The sequence below is a fragment of the Atractosteus spatula genome, chromosome 2 (assembly GCF_055471065.1).
Source record: "Atractosteus spatula isolate fAtrSpa1 chromosome 2, fAtrSpa1.hap1, whole genome shotgun sequence".
NCBI classification, from domain to species: domain Eukaryota; kingdom Metazoa; phylum Chordata; class Actinopteri; order Semionotiformes; family Lepisosteidae; genus Atractosteus; species Atractosteus spatula.
In genome coordinates, this window is record NC_142707.1 from 49,536,518 (window position 1) to 49,552,998 (window position 16,481).

The 16,481-nt window shown below is 56.0% G+C and overlaps 1 protein-coding gene across 1 annotated transcript in view; it reads left to right on the forward strand.

The window, feature by feature from the left end:
* rab3gap2 (RAB3 GTPase activating protein subunit 2 (non-catalytic)) overlaps positions 1–16,315 on the forward strand; it is a 52,951-nt gene extending 36,636 nt beyond the window's left edge. The window contains exons 22-35 of the mRNA XM_088905918.1: positions 1,137–1,242; positions 1,592–1,752; positions 2,760–2,949; positions 3,044–3,217; positions 3,543–3,649; positions 3,877–3,943; positions 4,056–4,126; positions 4,276–4,311; positions 4,856–4,930; positions 5,199–5,417; positions 10,422–10,511; positions 10,835–11,038; positions 13,370–13,528; positions 15,855–16,315. Of these exons, the coding sequence (XP_088762044.1) occupies positions 1,137–1,242; positions 1,592–1,752; positions 2,760–2,949; positions 3,044–3,217; positions 3,543–3,649; positions 3,877–3,943; positions 4,056–4,126; positions 4,276–4,311; positions 4,856–4,930; positions 5,199–5,417; positions 10,422–10,511; positions 10,835–11,038; positions 13,370–13,528; positions 15,855–16,007 (1,812 nt within the window). The 3' untranslated portion in view covers positions 16,008–16,315. The remainder of the gene's footprint in view (positions 1–1,136; positions 1,243–1,591; positions 1,753–2,759; positions 2,950–3,043; positions 3,218–3,542; positions 3,650–3,876; positions 3,944–4,055; positions 4,127–4,275; positions 4,312–4,855; positions 4,931–5,198; positions 5,418–10,421; positions 10,512–10,834; positions 11,039–13,369; positions 13,529–15,854) is intronic.
* The last annotated feature ends 166 nt before the right edge of the window (positions 16,316–16,481 follow it).

Here is a 16,481-nt window from a genome sequence, read left to right on the forward strand (position 1 = left end):
TGTGAGGAGAGAGAGAGGAGCAGGGAGGGCTGTGGAGAGGAGGGAGAGGAGAGAGGAGCAGGGAGGGGTGTGAGGAGAGAGAGAGGAGCAGGGAGGGGTGTGGAGAGGAGAGAGGAGCAGGGAGGGGTATGAGGAGAGAGAGAGAGGAGCAGGGAGAGGAGAGAGGAGCAGGGAGGGGTGTGAGAAGAGGAGAGAGAGAGGAGCAGGGAGAGGAGGGAGAGGAGAGAGGAGCAGGGAGGGGTGTGAGGAGGGAGAGAGGAGCAGGGAGGGGTGTGAGGAGGGAGAGAGGAGCAGGGAGGGGTGTGAGGAGGGAGAGGAGCAGGGAGGGGTGTGAGAAGAGGAGAGAGAGGAGCAGGGAGAGGAGAGAGGAGCAGGGAGGGGTGTGAGGAGAGGAGAGAGAGGAGCAGGGAGGGGTGTGGAGAGGAGAGAGAGGAGCAGGGAGGGGTGTGGAGAGGAGAGAGGAGCAGGGAGGGCTGTGGAGAAGTGGGAGAGGAGAGAGGAGCAGGGAGGGGTGTGAGGAGAGAGAGGAGCAGGGAGGGGTGTGAGAAGAGGAGAGAGAGGAGCAGGGAGAGGAGAGAGGAGCAGGGAGGGGTGTGAGGAGGGAGAGAGGAGCAGGGAGGGCTGTGGAGAGGAGGGAGAGGAGAGAGGAGCAGGGAGGGGTGTGAGGAGAGGAGGGAGAGGAGAGAGAAGCAGGGAGGGGTGTGAGGAGAGGAGGGAGAGGAGAGAGAAGCAGGGAGGGGTGAGGAGGGGAGAGAGAAGGGCAGGGAGGGATGGGGGAGAGGGAGAAGAGCAGAGAGGGATGGGGGAGAGGGAGAAGAGCAGGGAGGGATGGGGGAGAGGGAGAAGAGCAGGGAGGGGGTGTGAGGTGAGGAGAGAGAGAGGAGCGGGGAGGGGTTTGAGGAGGGGAGGGAGAGGAGAAATGAGGGCTGTGAGGAGGGGAGGAAGAGCAGCAGGAAGAGGAGAGGGATGGTGACAGGAGGAAAGCTGGGGTTTAAAGTGGCATGCCTGTGTTTTGCAGTGAATTAAACTGTCTCCCCTTTCTTTCCCACACCCTTCTCCTCCCTCTCCTCCGTTCTCCTCCTCTCCCTCTTCTTGGTGTCCTCCTTATCTCCTCCTCTCCCTCTCCTGCTGCGCAGGCCCTGTGCCTCAGTATGTGGCTGTCCCGCGAGAGGGCGGTGTTGAGGGATCCGGAGGCTGTGTCCCGCCTGCGCGCCCTGCTGACTGAGCTCAGTTGCATGAGAGGTGTGTGGCTCTGGCAGGACAGCCTTACAGTCCAGCCCAGTGGACATGACTGCACTGACGACACAGGACAGGTCACAGAGCTGTCAGGACTGCTTGATCCCAAAAACTCATGGACAGTGTGGGGGTCAGTGCTGTGAGTGCTGTGGACAGTGTGGGGGTCAGTGCTGTGAGTGCTGTGGACAGTGTGGGGGGTCAGTGCTCTGAGTGCTGTGGACAGTGTGGGGGTCAGTGCTGTGAGTGCTGTGGACAGTGTGGGGGGTCAGTGCTCTGAGTGCTGTGGACAGTGTGGGGGGTCAGTGCTGTGAGTGCTGTGGACAGTTCAGTGTCTCAGTGTCAGTGCTCGTTACAGGGGCAGTGGAGGAGTCCTGGGACCTCCAGACTGTCTCCCCCTGGTGGCAGCAGGTGCGCACTGTGTGTTCACAGTCTGAGAACTCTGGCGCCGCCCTGTTGGCTGGTTTGGTGGGGCACACTGTGGCCAAGAAATGCATTAACAGCCTGGCGCAGAAGAAGGTGAGCCTACAGCTCTGAGGACTGTGGTGATCTCTCAACACTCCTCTTTCTGTCTTACTGGTCCCTGAGAGCCTGAGCCTGTTTCTCTCTCTCTCTCTCTCAATTCAATTCAATTCAATTCAATTCAAGGTGCTTTATTAGCATGACCGATGGGTACAATCAGTGTTTGACCGATTGGTACAATCAGTGTTGCCAAAGCAAATAAAAATAATAAAATTAACATGGAACAAAACAAAAAATAAAATAAAATCTACAGACATTTACAACAAAGACGTATCATAAAATATTTACATATACTGTAAATATATTGAGCATTATTGGGAGACAGACTCACTGTTCCTCAGGCTGTGACAGGAGATCACATACTGGGCTGCCAGTTCAGCTGAGTTCCCTCCTCCCTCTCCCAGTAGGATTGGGACCCGTTGTGATTCTGGCAGGTGTGGGAACTCTGGGATTAGATTTCTGAATTTCGGGAAGAATGTTTCTCTAATCCCAGAGTATCTGTCACAGTGCAGTAGGAAGTGCACCTCTGTCTCTATTTCTCCCCGCTGGCAGTGGGAGCACAGCCTGTCCTCTCTGGGCAGCCAGGTCTGCCTGTGTCGTCCAGTTTCTATGGCCAGGCTGTGGTCACTGAGCCTGTACTTCCTCAGGGTCTGTTTCTGTTTGCTGTTTCTTATCTTGGTCAAATATTCGGCTAGTGTGTATTGTCTGTTTAGGGTTCTGTAGCATTCCAGTTTATGTTGTGTTTGTGTGTGTGTGTCCCAGTGTGTGAGATATTGCTGTTTGATCTGTGCTGTGATGTGATTGAGTCTGAGTTGTGGTGCTCTAGCAGTGCTGTCCTGAGGCTGGTTAGTGTCGGTGTGGCTCAGGTCAGTGAGCCTCAGGACCAGCTGGCTCAGGGGGCTCTGTTTTGGGCTCAGCTCTTGGCTCAGCAGGGCTTTGTGGTGGTAGGAGTTTTGGTCGCTGTTTTTTAGGTGTAGCCAATACTTTAATGCTCTCTCTCTCAGTTCCAGACTGAGTGCCTGTCTGACTCATGGGAGGCAGTGTCTCTGGAGCTGGAGCAGTGGGCCGTGTGTCTCAGACAGCTGGAGGACTGCTTGGCTTTGCAGACATTGCTGTCCCTGCCCTCCCCTCGCCCACCCCCAGGGGGCGCGGTGACCCGCCTCACTGTCAGAGCGCTCCTGGAGGCCGGCAGAGGTACTGCGCGCCGCCTCTCTCTTACCTGTCTCACGTCTGTGTTGACACGAGGGGTTTATGGGGGTGAGTGATTGCTGTGCTGAACGCTCTGCAGGGGGAGTGGCGGACAGCGTGTCCAAGTGGGTGTTCCTGCAGGACCTGGCCCCCGGGCAGCTGAGACAGCTGCTGCGGCGCGGGGGGGCGGACAGAGCGAGCCAAGAGCAGAGCGCAGCAGAGCCAGGGGCGGACGAGGAGAGCCAAGAGGACGCTGGGCTGAAGACAGCCGCAGGTCAGTGCTGGTGGGCTCAGACGGTATGGTGTCCCTCAGTTGTGTCCCCACTACTGTCTCACTGTGTCCCCACTCCTGTTTTTGTTCCAGATGTGTGCTAACATGAGTGTCTCTCTGAATCTGTGGAGAGTAGATAACCGCAGGGAGTGTCTCTCTCTGTGTTTCAGAGCTGTGTTAACTGGGGGGGTGTCTCTCTGTGTTTCAGAGCTGTGTTAACTGGGGGAGTGTCTCTCTCTGTGTTTCAGAGCTGTGTTAACTGAGGGAGTGTCTCTCTCTGTGTTTCAGAGCTGTGTTAAGTGGGGGAGTGTCTCTCTCTGTGTTCCAGAGCTGCTGTGTGCTGTGTTCCAGCGGTTCCCATGCTCTGTGTCCCCAGACCTGCTGTCGGCTCACTGCTGCTGGGAGTACGTGGTGCAGTGGAACAAGGATCCTGAGGTGAGCCAGGTGAACGAGTCACGCTCCTCTCTCTCCTGGCATGTGTGCCTGCTGTGCCCAGCGCTGCTGTCTCAGTTCTGCCTCTGCTGGATCTGGAAGTTTGGAAAAGAGGATATTCAAGTGGTGCAGATTTTCTTCAAGCATTCTAGCAAATGGGAAACGTCCACCTCTTTATGTTGGTGAGGGGTTTTCCTCTCTCTCACCCCTCTCTCTCTCTCTCTCGCCAGGTGGGGCGATACCTGTCCTGGGCAGTGGAGCACCTAAGACAGATCAGCAACCCCCACATCCAGCACGGTGAGCCAGACTACTGGGATGAGCAGTCACAGGCTCACCCAGTGCCTCAGCACCAACTGTAACTACACACAGTCTCGGAGATGACTCGTGTATTAATTCTCCTCCTTCTCAGGGATCGGGGTGATGATGTGGAGCACATTCATCGTGAAGCGCTTCTCTGCAGCAGCCTTCCTCATGGAAAAGGTCAGCAGAGAGAGACAGTGTGTTTGCCCTCAGCTCTCTTGTGACTCTTACCTCTGTGTTTCCCTCTCAGCTTCTGCTGTGACCTCTGACGTCTGTGTGTGTTTGCCCTCAGCTCTGCTGTGACCCAAAACATTTTGTGTCTTTTATAGGTGGGCAAAGCTCCGAAGGATCGACTGTGTCGGCGGGTGAGTTTCAGTTCCCAACACACCATGTCGCCTCTCAGCTTGTCCTCCGGCCAGTAGAAGGGGAGTGCCCTGTGGTGTGAGTGTGGGTGTGGCCAGTAGAAGGGGAGTGTCCTTCGATGTGGGTGTGGCCAGTAGAAGGGGAGTGCCCTGCGATGTGGGTGTGGCCAGTAGAAGGGGAGTGTCCTGCGATGTGGGTGTGGCCAGTAGAAGGGGTGTGCCCTGTGGTGTGGGTGTGACCAGTAGAAGGGGAGTGTCCTGTGGTGTGGGTGTGGCCAGTAGAAGGGGAGTGTCCTGTGGTGTGGGTGTGGCCAGTAGAAGGGGTGTGCCCTACGGTGTGGGTGTGGCCAGTAGAAGGGGTGTGCCCTCCTGTGTGGGTGTGGCCAGTAGAAGGGGTGTGCCCTCCTGTGTGGGTGTGGCCAGTAGAAGGGGTGTGCCCTCCTGTGTGGGTGTGGCCAGTAGAGGAGGTGCCGTGCAGTGTGGGTGTGGCTGTCATAGTAATGGTAGTGCTGTACCGGACTAATACTGGGTCTATACCTGTCTGCAGGATGTGGGGATGGGTGACAGTGCCATGACATCATTCCTGGGGTCGTGCACTCAGCTGCTGCAGATTCTGATGGAGGTAAGTCTGCAAATACTGTTTCTGTCTCTGCTTCAGATTGTTCTCCTGTCATACACCCCTGGGAAAGACTACACAGTGCAGTGTCCAGCCCTCTGTATACTGGACCAATCACTCTGCCCTCTCTCCACTCTCCCCTCTCCTCCTGCCCAGTGCAGTGTCCAGGCTCCTGACCTCTGACCCCTCTGTATACTGGACTGGTCACTCTCCCCTCTCCTCCTGCCCAGTGCAGTGTCCAGGCTCCTGACCTATGGGCTCTGTCTCCCTGCAGGCGGACGTGGGGCGTGACGAGGTGCCTCCCCCGGCGCTGGCAGTGGAGGAGGTGTGGGGGGGTGCGGAGGGCCGCAGCTCGCTGGCGGAGCTGGCCCTAGAGCAGCGACCAGTACACTACCCTCTGGTCCAACATCACGTGCTGCTGGCTACCCTGCTGCACGCCGCCATGACCTTCAACCTCCGGTCCGCGCGGCCCCTCGGACTCTTCGACAGCAAGGTCAGTGGCGGAGGCAGGGGTCTCAGGTTGGGGTCAAGAGGCAGTGAAACACATGAAATACATGAACGATTGTGCTTCTGTAGTTAATAAGTGTGGCTTGTTCTTCTGACCCCAGAGAAGAACTGACTGTCACACTGACCCGCGGCCCAGTTCTGTAACAACTCGAGATCGTGACCCCAGAGACACCGCAACTGTCACACTGACCCGCGGCCCAGTTCTGTAACACGAGATCCTGACTCCAGAGACACGGCGACTGTCACACTGACCCGCGGCCCAGTTCTGTAACACAAGATCGTGACCCCAGAGACACGGCGATTGTCACACTGACCCGCGGCCCAGTTCTGTGACACGAGATCGTGACCCCAGAGACACGGCGACTCTCACACTGACCCGCGGCCCAGTTCTGTAACACGAGATCGTGACCCCAGAGACACGGCGACTGTCACACTGACCCGCGGCCCAGTTCTGTAACACGAGATCGTGACCCCAGAGACACGGCAACTGTCACACTGACCCGCGGCCCAGTTCTGTAACAACTCGAGATCGTGACCCCAGAGACACGGCGACTGTCACACTGACCCGCGGCCCAGTTCTGTAACACGAGATCCTGACCCCAGAGACACGGCGACTGTCTCACTGACCCGCGGCCCAGTTCTGTAACAACTCGAGGTCGTGACCCCAGAGACACCGCAACTGTCACACTGACCCGCGGCCCAGTTCTGTAACACGAGATCCTGACTCCAGAGACACGGCGACTGTCACACTGACCCGCGGCCCAGTTCTGTAACACGAGATCGTGACCCCAGAGACACGGCGATTGTCACACTGACCCGCGGCCCAGTTCTGTGACACGAGATCGTGACCCCAGAGACACGGCGACTCTCACACTGACCCGCGGCCCAGTTCTGTAACACGAGATCGTGACCCCAGAGACACGGCGACTGTCACACTGACCCGCGGCCCAGTTCTGTAACACGAGATCGTGACCCCAGAGACACGGCAACTGTCACACTGACCCGCGGCCCAGTTCTGTAACAACTCGAGATCGTGACCCCAGAGACACGGCGACTGTCACACTGACCCGCGGCCCAGTTCTGTAACACGAGATCCTGACCCCAGAGACACGGCGACTGTCACACTGACCCGCGGCCCAGTTCTGTAACAACTCGAGATCGTGACCCCAGAGACACGGCGACTGTCACACTGACCCGCGGCCCAGTTCTGTAACACGAGATCCTGACTCCAGAGACACGGCGACTGTCATACTGACCCGCGGCCCAGTTCTGTAACACGAGATCGTGACCCCAGAGACACGGCGACTGTCACACTGACCCGCGGCCCAGTTCTGTAACACGAGATCGTGACCCCAGAGACACGGCGACTGTCACACTGACCCGCGGCCCAGTTCTGTAACACGAGATCGTGACCCCAGAGACACGGCGACTGTCACACTGACCCGCGGCCCAGTTCTGTAACACGAGATCCTGACCCCAGAGACACGGCGACTGTCACACTGACCCGCGGCCCAGTTCTGTAACACGAGATCGTGACCCCAGAGACACGGCGACTGTCACACTGACCCGCGGCCCAGTTCTGTAACAACTCGAGATCGTGACCCCAGAGACACGGCGACTGTCACACTGACCCGCGGCCCAGTTCTGTAACACGAGATCCTGACTCCAGAGACACGGCGACTGTCACACTGACCCGCGGCCCAGTTCTGTAACACGAGATCGTGACCCCAGAGACACGGCGATTGTCACACTGACCCGCGGCCCAGTTCTGTGACACGAGATCGTGACCCCAGAGACACGGCGACTCTCACACTGACCCGCGGCCCAGTTCTGTAACACGAGATCGTGACCCCAGAGACACGGCGACTGTCACACTGACCCGCGGCCCAGTTCTGTAACACGAGATCGTGACCCCAGAGACACGGCGACTGTCACACTGACCCGCGGCCCAGTTCTGTAACAACTCGAGATCGTGACCCCAGAGACACGGCGACTGTCACACTGACCCGCGGCCCAGTTCTGTAACACGAGATCCTGACCCCAGAGACACGGCGACTGTCTCACTGACCCGCGGCCCAGTTCTGTAACACGAGATCCTGACCCCAGAGACACGGCGACTGTCACACTGACCCGCGGCCCAGTTCTGTAACAACTCGAGATCGTGACCCCAGAGACACGGCGACTGTCACACTGACCCGCGGCCCAGTTCTGTAACACGAGATCGTGACCCCAGAGACACGGCGACTGTCACACTGACCCGCGGCCCAGTTCTGTAACAACTCGAGATCGTGACCCCAGAGACACGGCGACTGTCACACTGACCCGCGGCCCAGTTCTGTAACAACTCGAGATCGTGACCCCAGAGACACGGCGACTGTCACACTGACCCGCGGCCCAGTTCTGTAACAACTCGAGATCGTGACCCCAGAGACACGGCGACTGTCACACTGACCCGCGGCCCAGTTCTGTAACTCGAGATCGTGACTCCAGAGACACGGCGACTGTCACACTGACCCGCGGCCCAGTTCTGTAACACGAGATCCTGACTCCAGAGACACGGCGACTGTCACACTGACCCGCGGCCCAGTTCTGTAACACGAGATCCTGACTCCAGAGACACGGCGACTGTCACACTGACCCGCGGCCCAGTTCTGTAACACGAGATCGTGACCCCAGAGACACGGCGATTGTCACACTGACCCGCGGCCCAGTTCTGTGACACGAGATCGTGACCCCAGAGACACGGCGACTCTCACACTGACCCGCGGCCCAGTTCTGTAACACGAGATCGTGACCCCAGAGACACGGCGACTGTCACACTGACCCGCGGCCCAGTTCTGTAACACGAGATCGTGACCCCAGAGACACGGCGACTGTCACACTGACCCGCGGCCCAGTTCTGTAACACGAGATCCTGACTCCAGAGACACGGCGACTGTCACACTGACCCGCGGCCCAGTTCTGTAACACGAGATCGTGACCCCAGAGACACGGCGACTGTCACACTGACCCGCGGCCCAGTTCTGTAACACGAGATCCTGACCCCAGAGACACGGCGACTGTCACACTGACCCGCGGCCCAGTTCTGTAACACGAGATCCTGACCCCAGAGACACGGCGACTGTCACACTGACCCGCGGCCCAGTTCTGTAACACGAGATCGTGACCCCAGAGACACGGCGATTGTCACACTGACCCGCGGCCCAGTTCTGTGACACGAGATCGTGACCCCAGAGACACGGCGACTCTCACACTGACCCGCGGCCCAGTTCTGTAACACGAGATCGTGACCCCAGAGACACGGCGACTGTCACACTGACCCGCGGCCCAGTTCTGTAACACGAGATCGTGACCCCAGAGACACGGCGACTGTCACACTGACCCGCGGCCCAGTTCTGTAACAACTCGAGATCGTGACCCCAGAGACACGGCGACTGTCACACTGACCCGCGGCCCAGTTCTGTAACACGAGATCCTGACCCCAGAGACACGGCGACTGTCTCACTGACCCGCGGCCCAGTTCTGTAACACGAGATCCTGACCCCAGAGACACGGCGACTGTCACACTGACCCGCGGCCCAGTTCTGTAACAACTCGAGATCGTGACCCCAGAGACACGGCGACTGTCACACTGACCCGCGGCCCAGTTCTGTAACACGAGATCGTGACCCCAGAGACACGGCAACTGTCACACTGACCCGCGGCCCAGTTCTGTAACAACTTGAGATCGTGACCCCAGAGACACGGCGACTGTCACACTGACCCGCGGCCCAGTTCTGTAACACGAGATCCTGACCCCAGAGACACGGCGACTGTCTCACTGACCCGCGGCCCAGTTCTGTAACACGAGATCCTGACCCCAGAGACACGGCGACTGTCACACTGACCCGCGGCCCAGTTCTGTAACAACTCGAGATCGTGACCCCAGAGACACGGCGACTGTCACACTGACCCGCGGCCCAGTTCTGTAACAACTCGAGATCGTGACCCCAGAGACACGGCGACTGTCACACTGACCCGCGGCCCAGTTCTGTAACTCGAGATCGTGACTCCAGAGACACGGCGACTGTCACACTGACCCGCGGCCCAGTTCTGTAACACGAGATCCTGACTCCAGAGACACGGCGACTGTCACACTGACCCGCGGCCCAGTTCTGTAACACGAGATCCTGACTCCAGAGACACGGCGACTGTCACACTGACCCGCGGCCCAGTTCTGTAACACGAGATCGTGACCCCAGAGACACGGCGATTGTCACACTGACCCGCGGCCCAGTTCTGTGACACGAGATCGTGACCCCAGAGACACGGCGACTCTCACACTGACCCGCGGCCCAGTTCTGTGACACGAGATCGTGACCCCAGAGACACGGCGACTGTCACACTGACCCGCGGCCCAGTTCTGTAACACGAGATCGTGACCCCAGAGACACGGCGACTGTCACACTGACCCGCGGCCCAGTTCTGTGACAACTCGAGATCGTGACCCCAGAGACACGGCGACTGTCACACTGACCCGCGGCCCAGTTCTGTAACACGAGATCGTGACCCCAGAGACACGGCGACTGTCACACTGACCCGCGGCCCAGTTCTGTAACACGAGATCCTGACCCCAGAGACACGGCGACTGTCACACTGACCCGCGGCCCAGTTCTGTACTGGCTTCATCTTGCAGTAAAGCTGTTTAGTTTTCTATCCAGAGTCAGAGCAGTTATTGACGCACTGTAGTGAAACGTGATGTGCTGGATGAGGCTTTTGGAGGCAGAAATGACTGTCCTAGGAGAGGCTGCTGTGGCAACTGTTCTAGTTTCCTTCTTGTTGGTACCTCTTCCCACCGTCACAGTTGTCCGAGCGGACAGTCGTTCCTTGTTGCCAAGTAATGGGCGGTTTCTGCCAGGAAGAAGCCCCCCCAGTTGACTGGGCGGTAGGACCTAATTTGTACCCATTTCCCTGAGACCCAGTCTGCTCACTATTCCGCTCCTCTCTCCAGGGCAAGAACGCCTTCTTCAAGGACCTCACCTCCATCCAGCTGCTGCCCAGCGGAGACGTAGACCCCAGCCTGGTGTCGCTGAGGCAGGAGGTGAGAGCGCCCCCCGCTGGCAGGTGCGGGGAATGACTCTGTAGAGCTCCAGTGTGTTTTGCTGATGTCTCTCTCTTCCTCTTCCTTTTTCCCGTCTCCCTTCTCTCGCATCCCTCATTCCTGCTTATCTGCCCCTTCTCTCTCCTCTCCCTCATTCCTCCGGCTCCTCTCTCCTCTCCCTCATTCCTCCGGCTCCCCTCTCCTCTCCCTCGATCCTCACTCTTAGGTGAGGTGTGGAGTGGAGAAACAGGACTCCTCCTCAGTGCTGTTGACGGTGCAGGGGGAGGTGTGGAGTGGAGTTACAGGACTCCTCTCTCTCTCAGTTTCTTTTGAAGGTGCTGAGTGGGTGGGTTCTGTCTCTTGGGGAGACGGGTGAGGAGTCTGCTCCCTCTTCTGTCCCTGGAGCTGAGTTGTGGCCCTCACTGGTCCTGGATCTGGGCCCCCTCCTGCAGGTGAACCCCGACATTCTGCGCCGACATCTGGTGTGTGAGCTGTACAGCCAGGGATTGGATCGACGGGCTGAGGAGGTACTGTTTCTGTGAGATCTGCGGCATGACCCAGAATGATCAGTTCCCAGTAACCCTGTTAATGCTTTGTCTCACTGTACTCCAGCAGTATTACAGCCCTTGAGGTCTTTACATATACACTACTTCATTCTTGAACAACATCATGAGAGGAGCATATCGGGTACTGCAAATCACCATCGCTGCTCCTTACAGCAGTGTACCAGCTACACTGTTCCCCTTTCTATAATCGTTCTCTCCAGCACCTCACACTACCGTACTCCTGCAGCACTCACTCTGACACTACCGTACCCCAGCAACACTCTCCCCTGACACTACCGTACCCCAGCAACACTCACTCTGACACTACCGTACTCCTGCAGCACTCACTCTGACACTACTGTACTCCAGTAACACTCTCACTCGACACTACCGTACCCCAGCAACACTCTCACTCTGACACTACCGTACCCCAGCAACACTCTCACTCTGACACTACTGTACTCCAGTAACACTCTCACTCTGACACTACTGTACTCCAGTAACACTCTCACCTGACACTACCGTACCCCAGCAACACTCACTCTGACACTACCGTACTCCTGCAGCACTCACTCTGACACTACCGTACTCCAGTAACACTCTCACTCTGACACTACCGTACTCCAGTAACACTCTCACTCTGACACTACTGTACTCCAGTAACACTCTCACTCTGACACTACTGTACTCCAGTAACACTCTCACCTGACACTACCGTACCCCAGCAACACTCACTCTGACACTACCGTACTCCTGCAGCACTCACTCTGACACTACCGTACTCCAGTAACACTCTCACTCTGACACTACCGTACTCCAGTAACACTCTCACTCTGACACTACTGTACTCCAGTAACACTCTCACCTGACACTACCGTACTCCTGCAGCACACTCACTCTGACACTACCGTACCCCAGCAACACTCACTCTGACACTACCGTACCCCAGCAACACTCTCACTCTGACACTACTGTACTCCAGTAACACTCTCACTCTGACACTACTGTACTCCAGTAACACTCTCACCTGACACTACCGTACTCCTGCAGCACACTCACTCTGACACTACCGTACCGCAGAAACACTCACTCTGACACTACCGTACTCCTGCAGCACTCTCACTCTGACACTACCGTACTCTTGCAGCACTCACTCTGACACTACCGTACTCCTGCAGCACTCACTCTGACACTACCATACTCCTGCAGCACTCTCACTCTGACACTACTGTACTCCAGTAACACTCTCACTCTGACACTACTGTACTCCAGTAACACTCTCACCTGACACTACCGTACTCCTGCAGCACACTCACTCTGACACTACCGTACTCCTGCAGCACTCACTCTGACACTACCGTACTCCAGTAACACTCTCACTCTGACACTACCGTACCCCAGCAACACTCTCACTCTGACACTACCGTACTCCTGCAGCACTCTCACTCTGACACTACTGTATTCCAGTAACACTCTCACTCTGACACTACTGTACTCCAGTAACACTCTCACCTAACACTACCGTACCCCAGCAGCACTCACTCTGACACTACCGTACCCCAGCAACACTCACTCTGACACTACTGTACTCCAGTAACACTCTCACTCGACACTACCGTACCCCAGCAACACTCTCCCCTGACACTACTGTACCCCAGCAACACTCACTCTGACACTACTGTACTCCAGTAACACTCTCACTCTGACACTACCGTACCCCAGTAACACTCTCACTCGACACTACCGTACCCCAGCAACACTCTCCCCTGACACTACTGTACCCCAGCAACACTCACTCTGACACTAATGTACCCCAGCAACACTCTCACTCTGACACTACTGTACCCCAGCAACACTCTCCCCTGACACTACCGTACCCCAGCAACACTCACTGACACTAATGTACCCCAGCAACACTCTCACTGTGACACTACCGTACCCCAGCAACACTCTCACTCTGACACTACCGTACCCCAGCAACACTCACTCTGACACTACTGTACCCCAGCAACACTCACTCTGACACTACTGTACCCCAGCAACACTCTCACTCTGACACTACCGTACCCCAGCAACACTCTCACTCTGACACTACCGTACCCCAGCAACACTCACTCTGACACTACTGTACTCCAGTAACACTCTCACTCGACACTACCGTACCCCAGCAACACTCTCCCCTGACACTACCGTACCCCAGCAACACTCACTGTGTCACTACTGTACTCCAGCAGGACTCTCACCCTGATGATGATGTACCCATTAAAGCACTGTACACTAATAACACATTCTTAACCTTCCCTGGTGTCTCAGGTGATGTTGGAGGTGGAGGATCGAGAGGTTCTGGGCTCCCAGCTGCTGGTTCTCACAGGCCAGAGGCTCTCCTTCGCCCTGCTGCACACCCAGACCCGGCCTGGCATGGAGCTGCTCGCCCGCCTGCCCCCTGTCCTCTGCACCTGGCTCAAAGCCATGGTAAGAGAGCGCAGCGCTACAGTGGACACACGGCACCATAAGCTACAGAGGACTGTATACACACTGCACTGAGCTACAGAGGACTGTATACACACTGCACTGAGCTACAGAGGACTGTATACACACTGCACTGTGAGCTACAGAGGACTGTATACACACTGCACTGTGAGCTACAGCGGACTGTATACACACTGCACTGTGAGCTACAGCGGACTGTATACACACTGCACTGAGCTATAGCGGACTGTATACGCACTGCACTGTGAGCTACAGAGGACTGTATACGCACTGCACTGTGAGCTACAGAGGACTGTATACACACTGCAGTGAGCTACAGAGGACTGTATACGCACTGCACTGTGAGCTACAGAGGACTGTATACACACTGCAGTGAGCTACAGAGGACTGTATACACACTGCACTGTGAGCTACAGAGGACTGTATACGCACTGCACTGTGAGCTACAGAGGACTGTATACACACTGCAGTGAGCTACAGAGGACTGTATACGCACTGCACTGTGAGCTACAGAGGACTGTATACGCACTGCACTGTGAGCTACAGAGGACTGTATACACACTGCAGTGAGCTACAGAGGACTGTATACGCACTGCACTGTGAGCTACAGAGGACTGTATACGCACTGCACTGTGAGCTACAGAGGACTGTATACACACTGCACTGAGCTACAGAGGACTGTATACACACTGCACTGAGCTACAGCGGACTGTATACACACTGCACTGAGCTACAGAGGACTGTATACGCACTGCACTGTGAGCTACAGAGGACTGTATACACACTGCAGTGAGCTACAGAGGACTGTATACGCACTGCACTGTGAGCTACAGAGGACTGTATACGCACTGCACTGTGAGCTACAGAGGACTGTATACGCACTGCACTGTGAGCTACAGAGGACTGTATACACACTGCACTGTGAGCTACAGAGGACTGTATACGCACTGCACTGTGAGCTACAGAGGACTGTATACGCACTGCACTGTGAGCTACAGAGGACTGTATACACACTGCACTGTGAGCTACAGAGGACTGTATACGCACTGCACTGAGCTATAGCGGACTGTATACGCACTGCACTGTGAGCTACAGAGGACTGTATACGCACTGCAGTGAGCTACAGAGGACTGTATACACACTGCACTGTGAGCTACAGAGGACTGTATACGCACTGCACTGAGCTATAGCGGACTGTATACACACTGCACTGTGAGCTACAGAGGACTGTATACACACTGCACTGAGCTATAGCGGACTGTATACGCACTGCACTGTGAGCTACAGAGGACTGTATACGCACTGCACTGAGCTACAGAGGACTGTATACGCACTGCACTGTGAGCTACAGAGGACTGTATACACACACTGCACTGTGAGCTACAGAGGACTGTATACGCACTGCACTGAGCTACAGAGGACTGTATACGCACTGCACTGTGAGCTACAGAGGACTGTATACACACTGCAGTGAGCTACAGAGGACTGTATACACACTGCACTGTGAGCTACAGAGGACTGTATACACACTGCACTGTGAGCTACAGAGGACTGTATACACACTGCACTGTGAGCTACAGAGGACTGTATACGCACTGCACTGAGCTATAGCGGACTGTATACGCACTGCACTGTGAGCTACAGAGGACTGTATACGCACTGCACTGAGCTAAAGCGGACTGTATACACAGTGCACTGTGAGCTACGGACTGTATACACACTGCACTGAGCTATAGCGGACTGTATACGCACTGCACTGTGAGCTACAGAGGACTGTATACACACTGCAGTGAGCTACAGAGGACTGTATACACACTGCACTGTGAGCTACAGAGGACTGTATACGCACTGCACTGAGCTACAGCGGACTGTATACGCACTGCACTGAGCTATAGCGGACTGTATACGCACTGCACTGAGCTACAGAGGACTGTATACGCACTGCACTGAGCTATAGCGGACTGTATACACACTGCACTGAGCTACAGAGGACTGTATACGCACTGCACTGAGCTACAGAGGACTGTATACGCACTGCACTGAGCTATAGCGGACTGTATACACACTGCACTGAGCTACAGAGGACTGTATACGCACTGCACTGTGAGCTACAGAGGACTGTATACGCACGGCACTGTGAGCTACAGCCGACGGTATACACTGTTTTCTGAGCTCTAGTGAGCTGTACACAGTGTCCTCTGCGTCCTTGAAGACGGTTTGCTGTACTGACCTTACTGCCCCTGTACAGCGTCAGTGAGAATATGTACTATGTATCAGTAACGTTCACTCGCTCTTGCTCCTCTCTCAGGACCCCGGGGAGCTGCGCTGTCCCTCAGTGCCCCTGTCCCAGACCAGCCGCCTGGTCAGCCGCCTGATTGAGGTCCTGCCCGAGACTCACGGCCAGTACAGCCTGGCCCTGCACCTGCTCGAGGCCGTGGAGGTCCTGGACACTGACACCTGAGCAGGGGGGAGCGGAGAGGGGGACAGAGGCAGCGAGGGGCAGAGAGAGGACTGCTACAGTTTGGAGTGGGCAGGTGCCATGGCCACACCTGCCCCTCCTAGTGGTGGAATGTGTGGGGCCTGCAGTCACGTCCTGCGAGCTGTATTTATCAGTCGGGGGGGAGCCTGAAGCCGTCATAAAAAAATACGTGCCAGCTGTCTCCTCTGTTAGTTGATGGGCATGAGATTTTTGTATACTTTATTCCTGTCTCTGTCTATCCCTGTACTCTAAGACTTAAATGGTGTATTATATAAAAATATTCAAATGTTTCCTTGATTGTCTTCTATATTTATATACTGTAAGAAAGCTGTACTGTCATTGCGTCTGAGAATAATGTAGAGAACAATACTGCAGCTAACAAGATTGCAGAACATGATACTGCACCTAGAAGAGTATAAGACACACAATACTAACAGACTACAGTCCACACCAGAA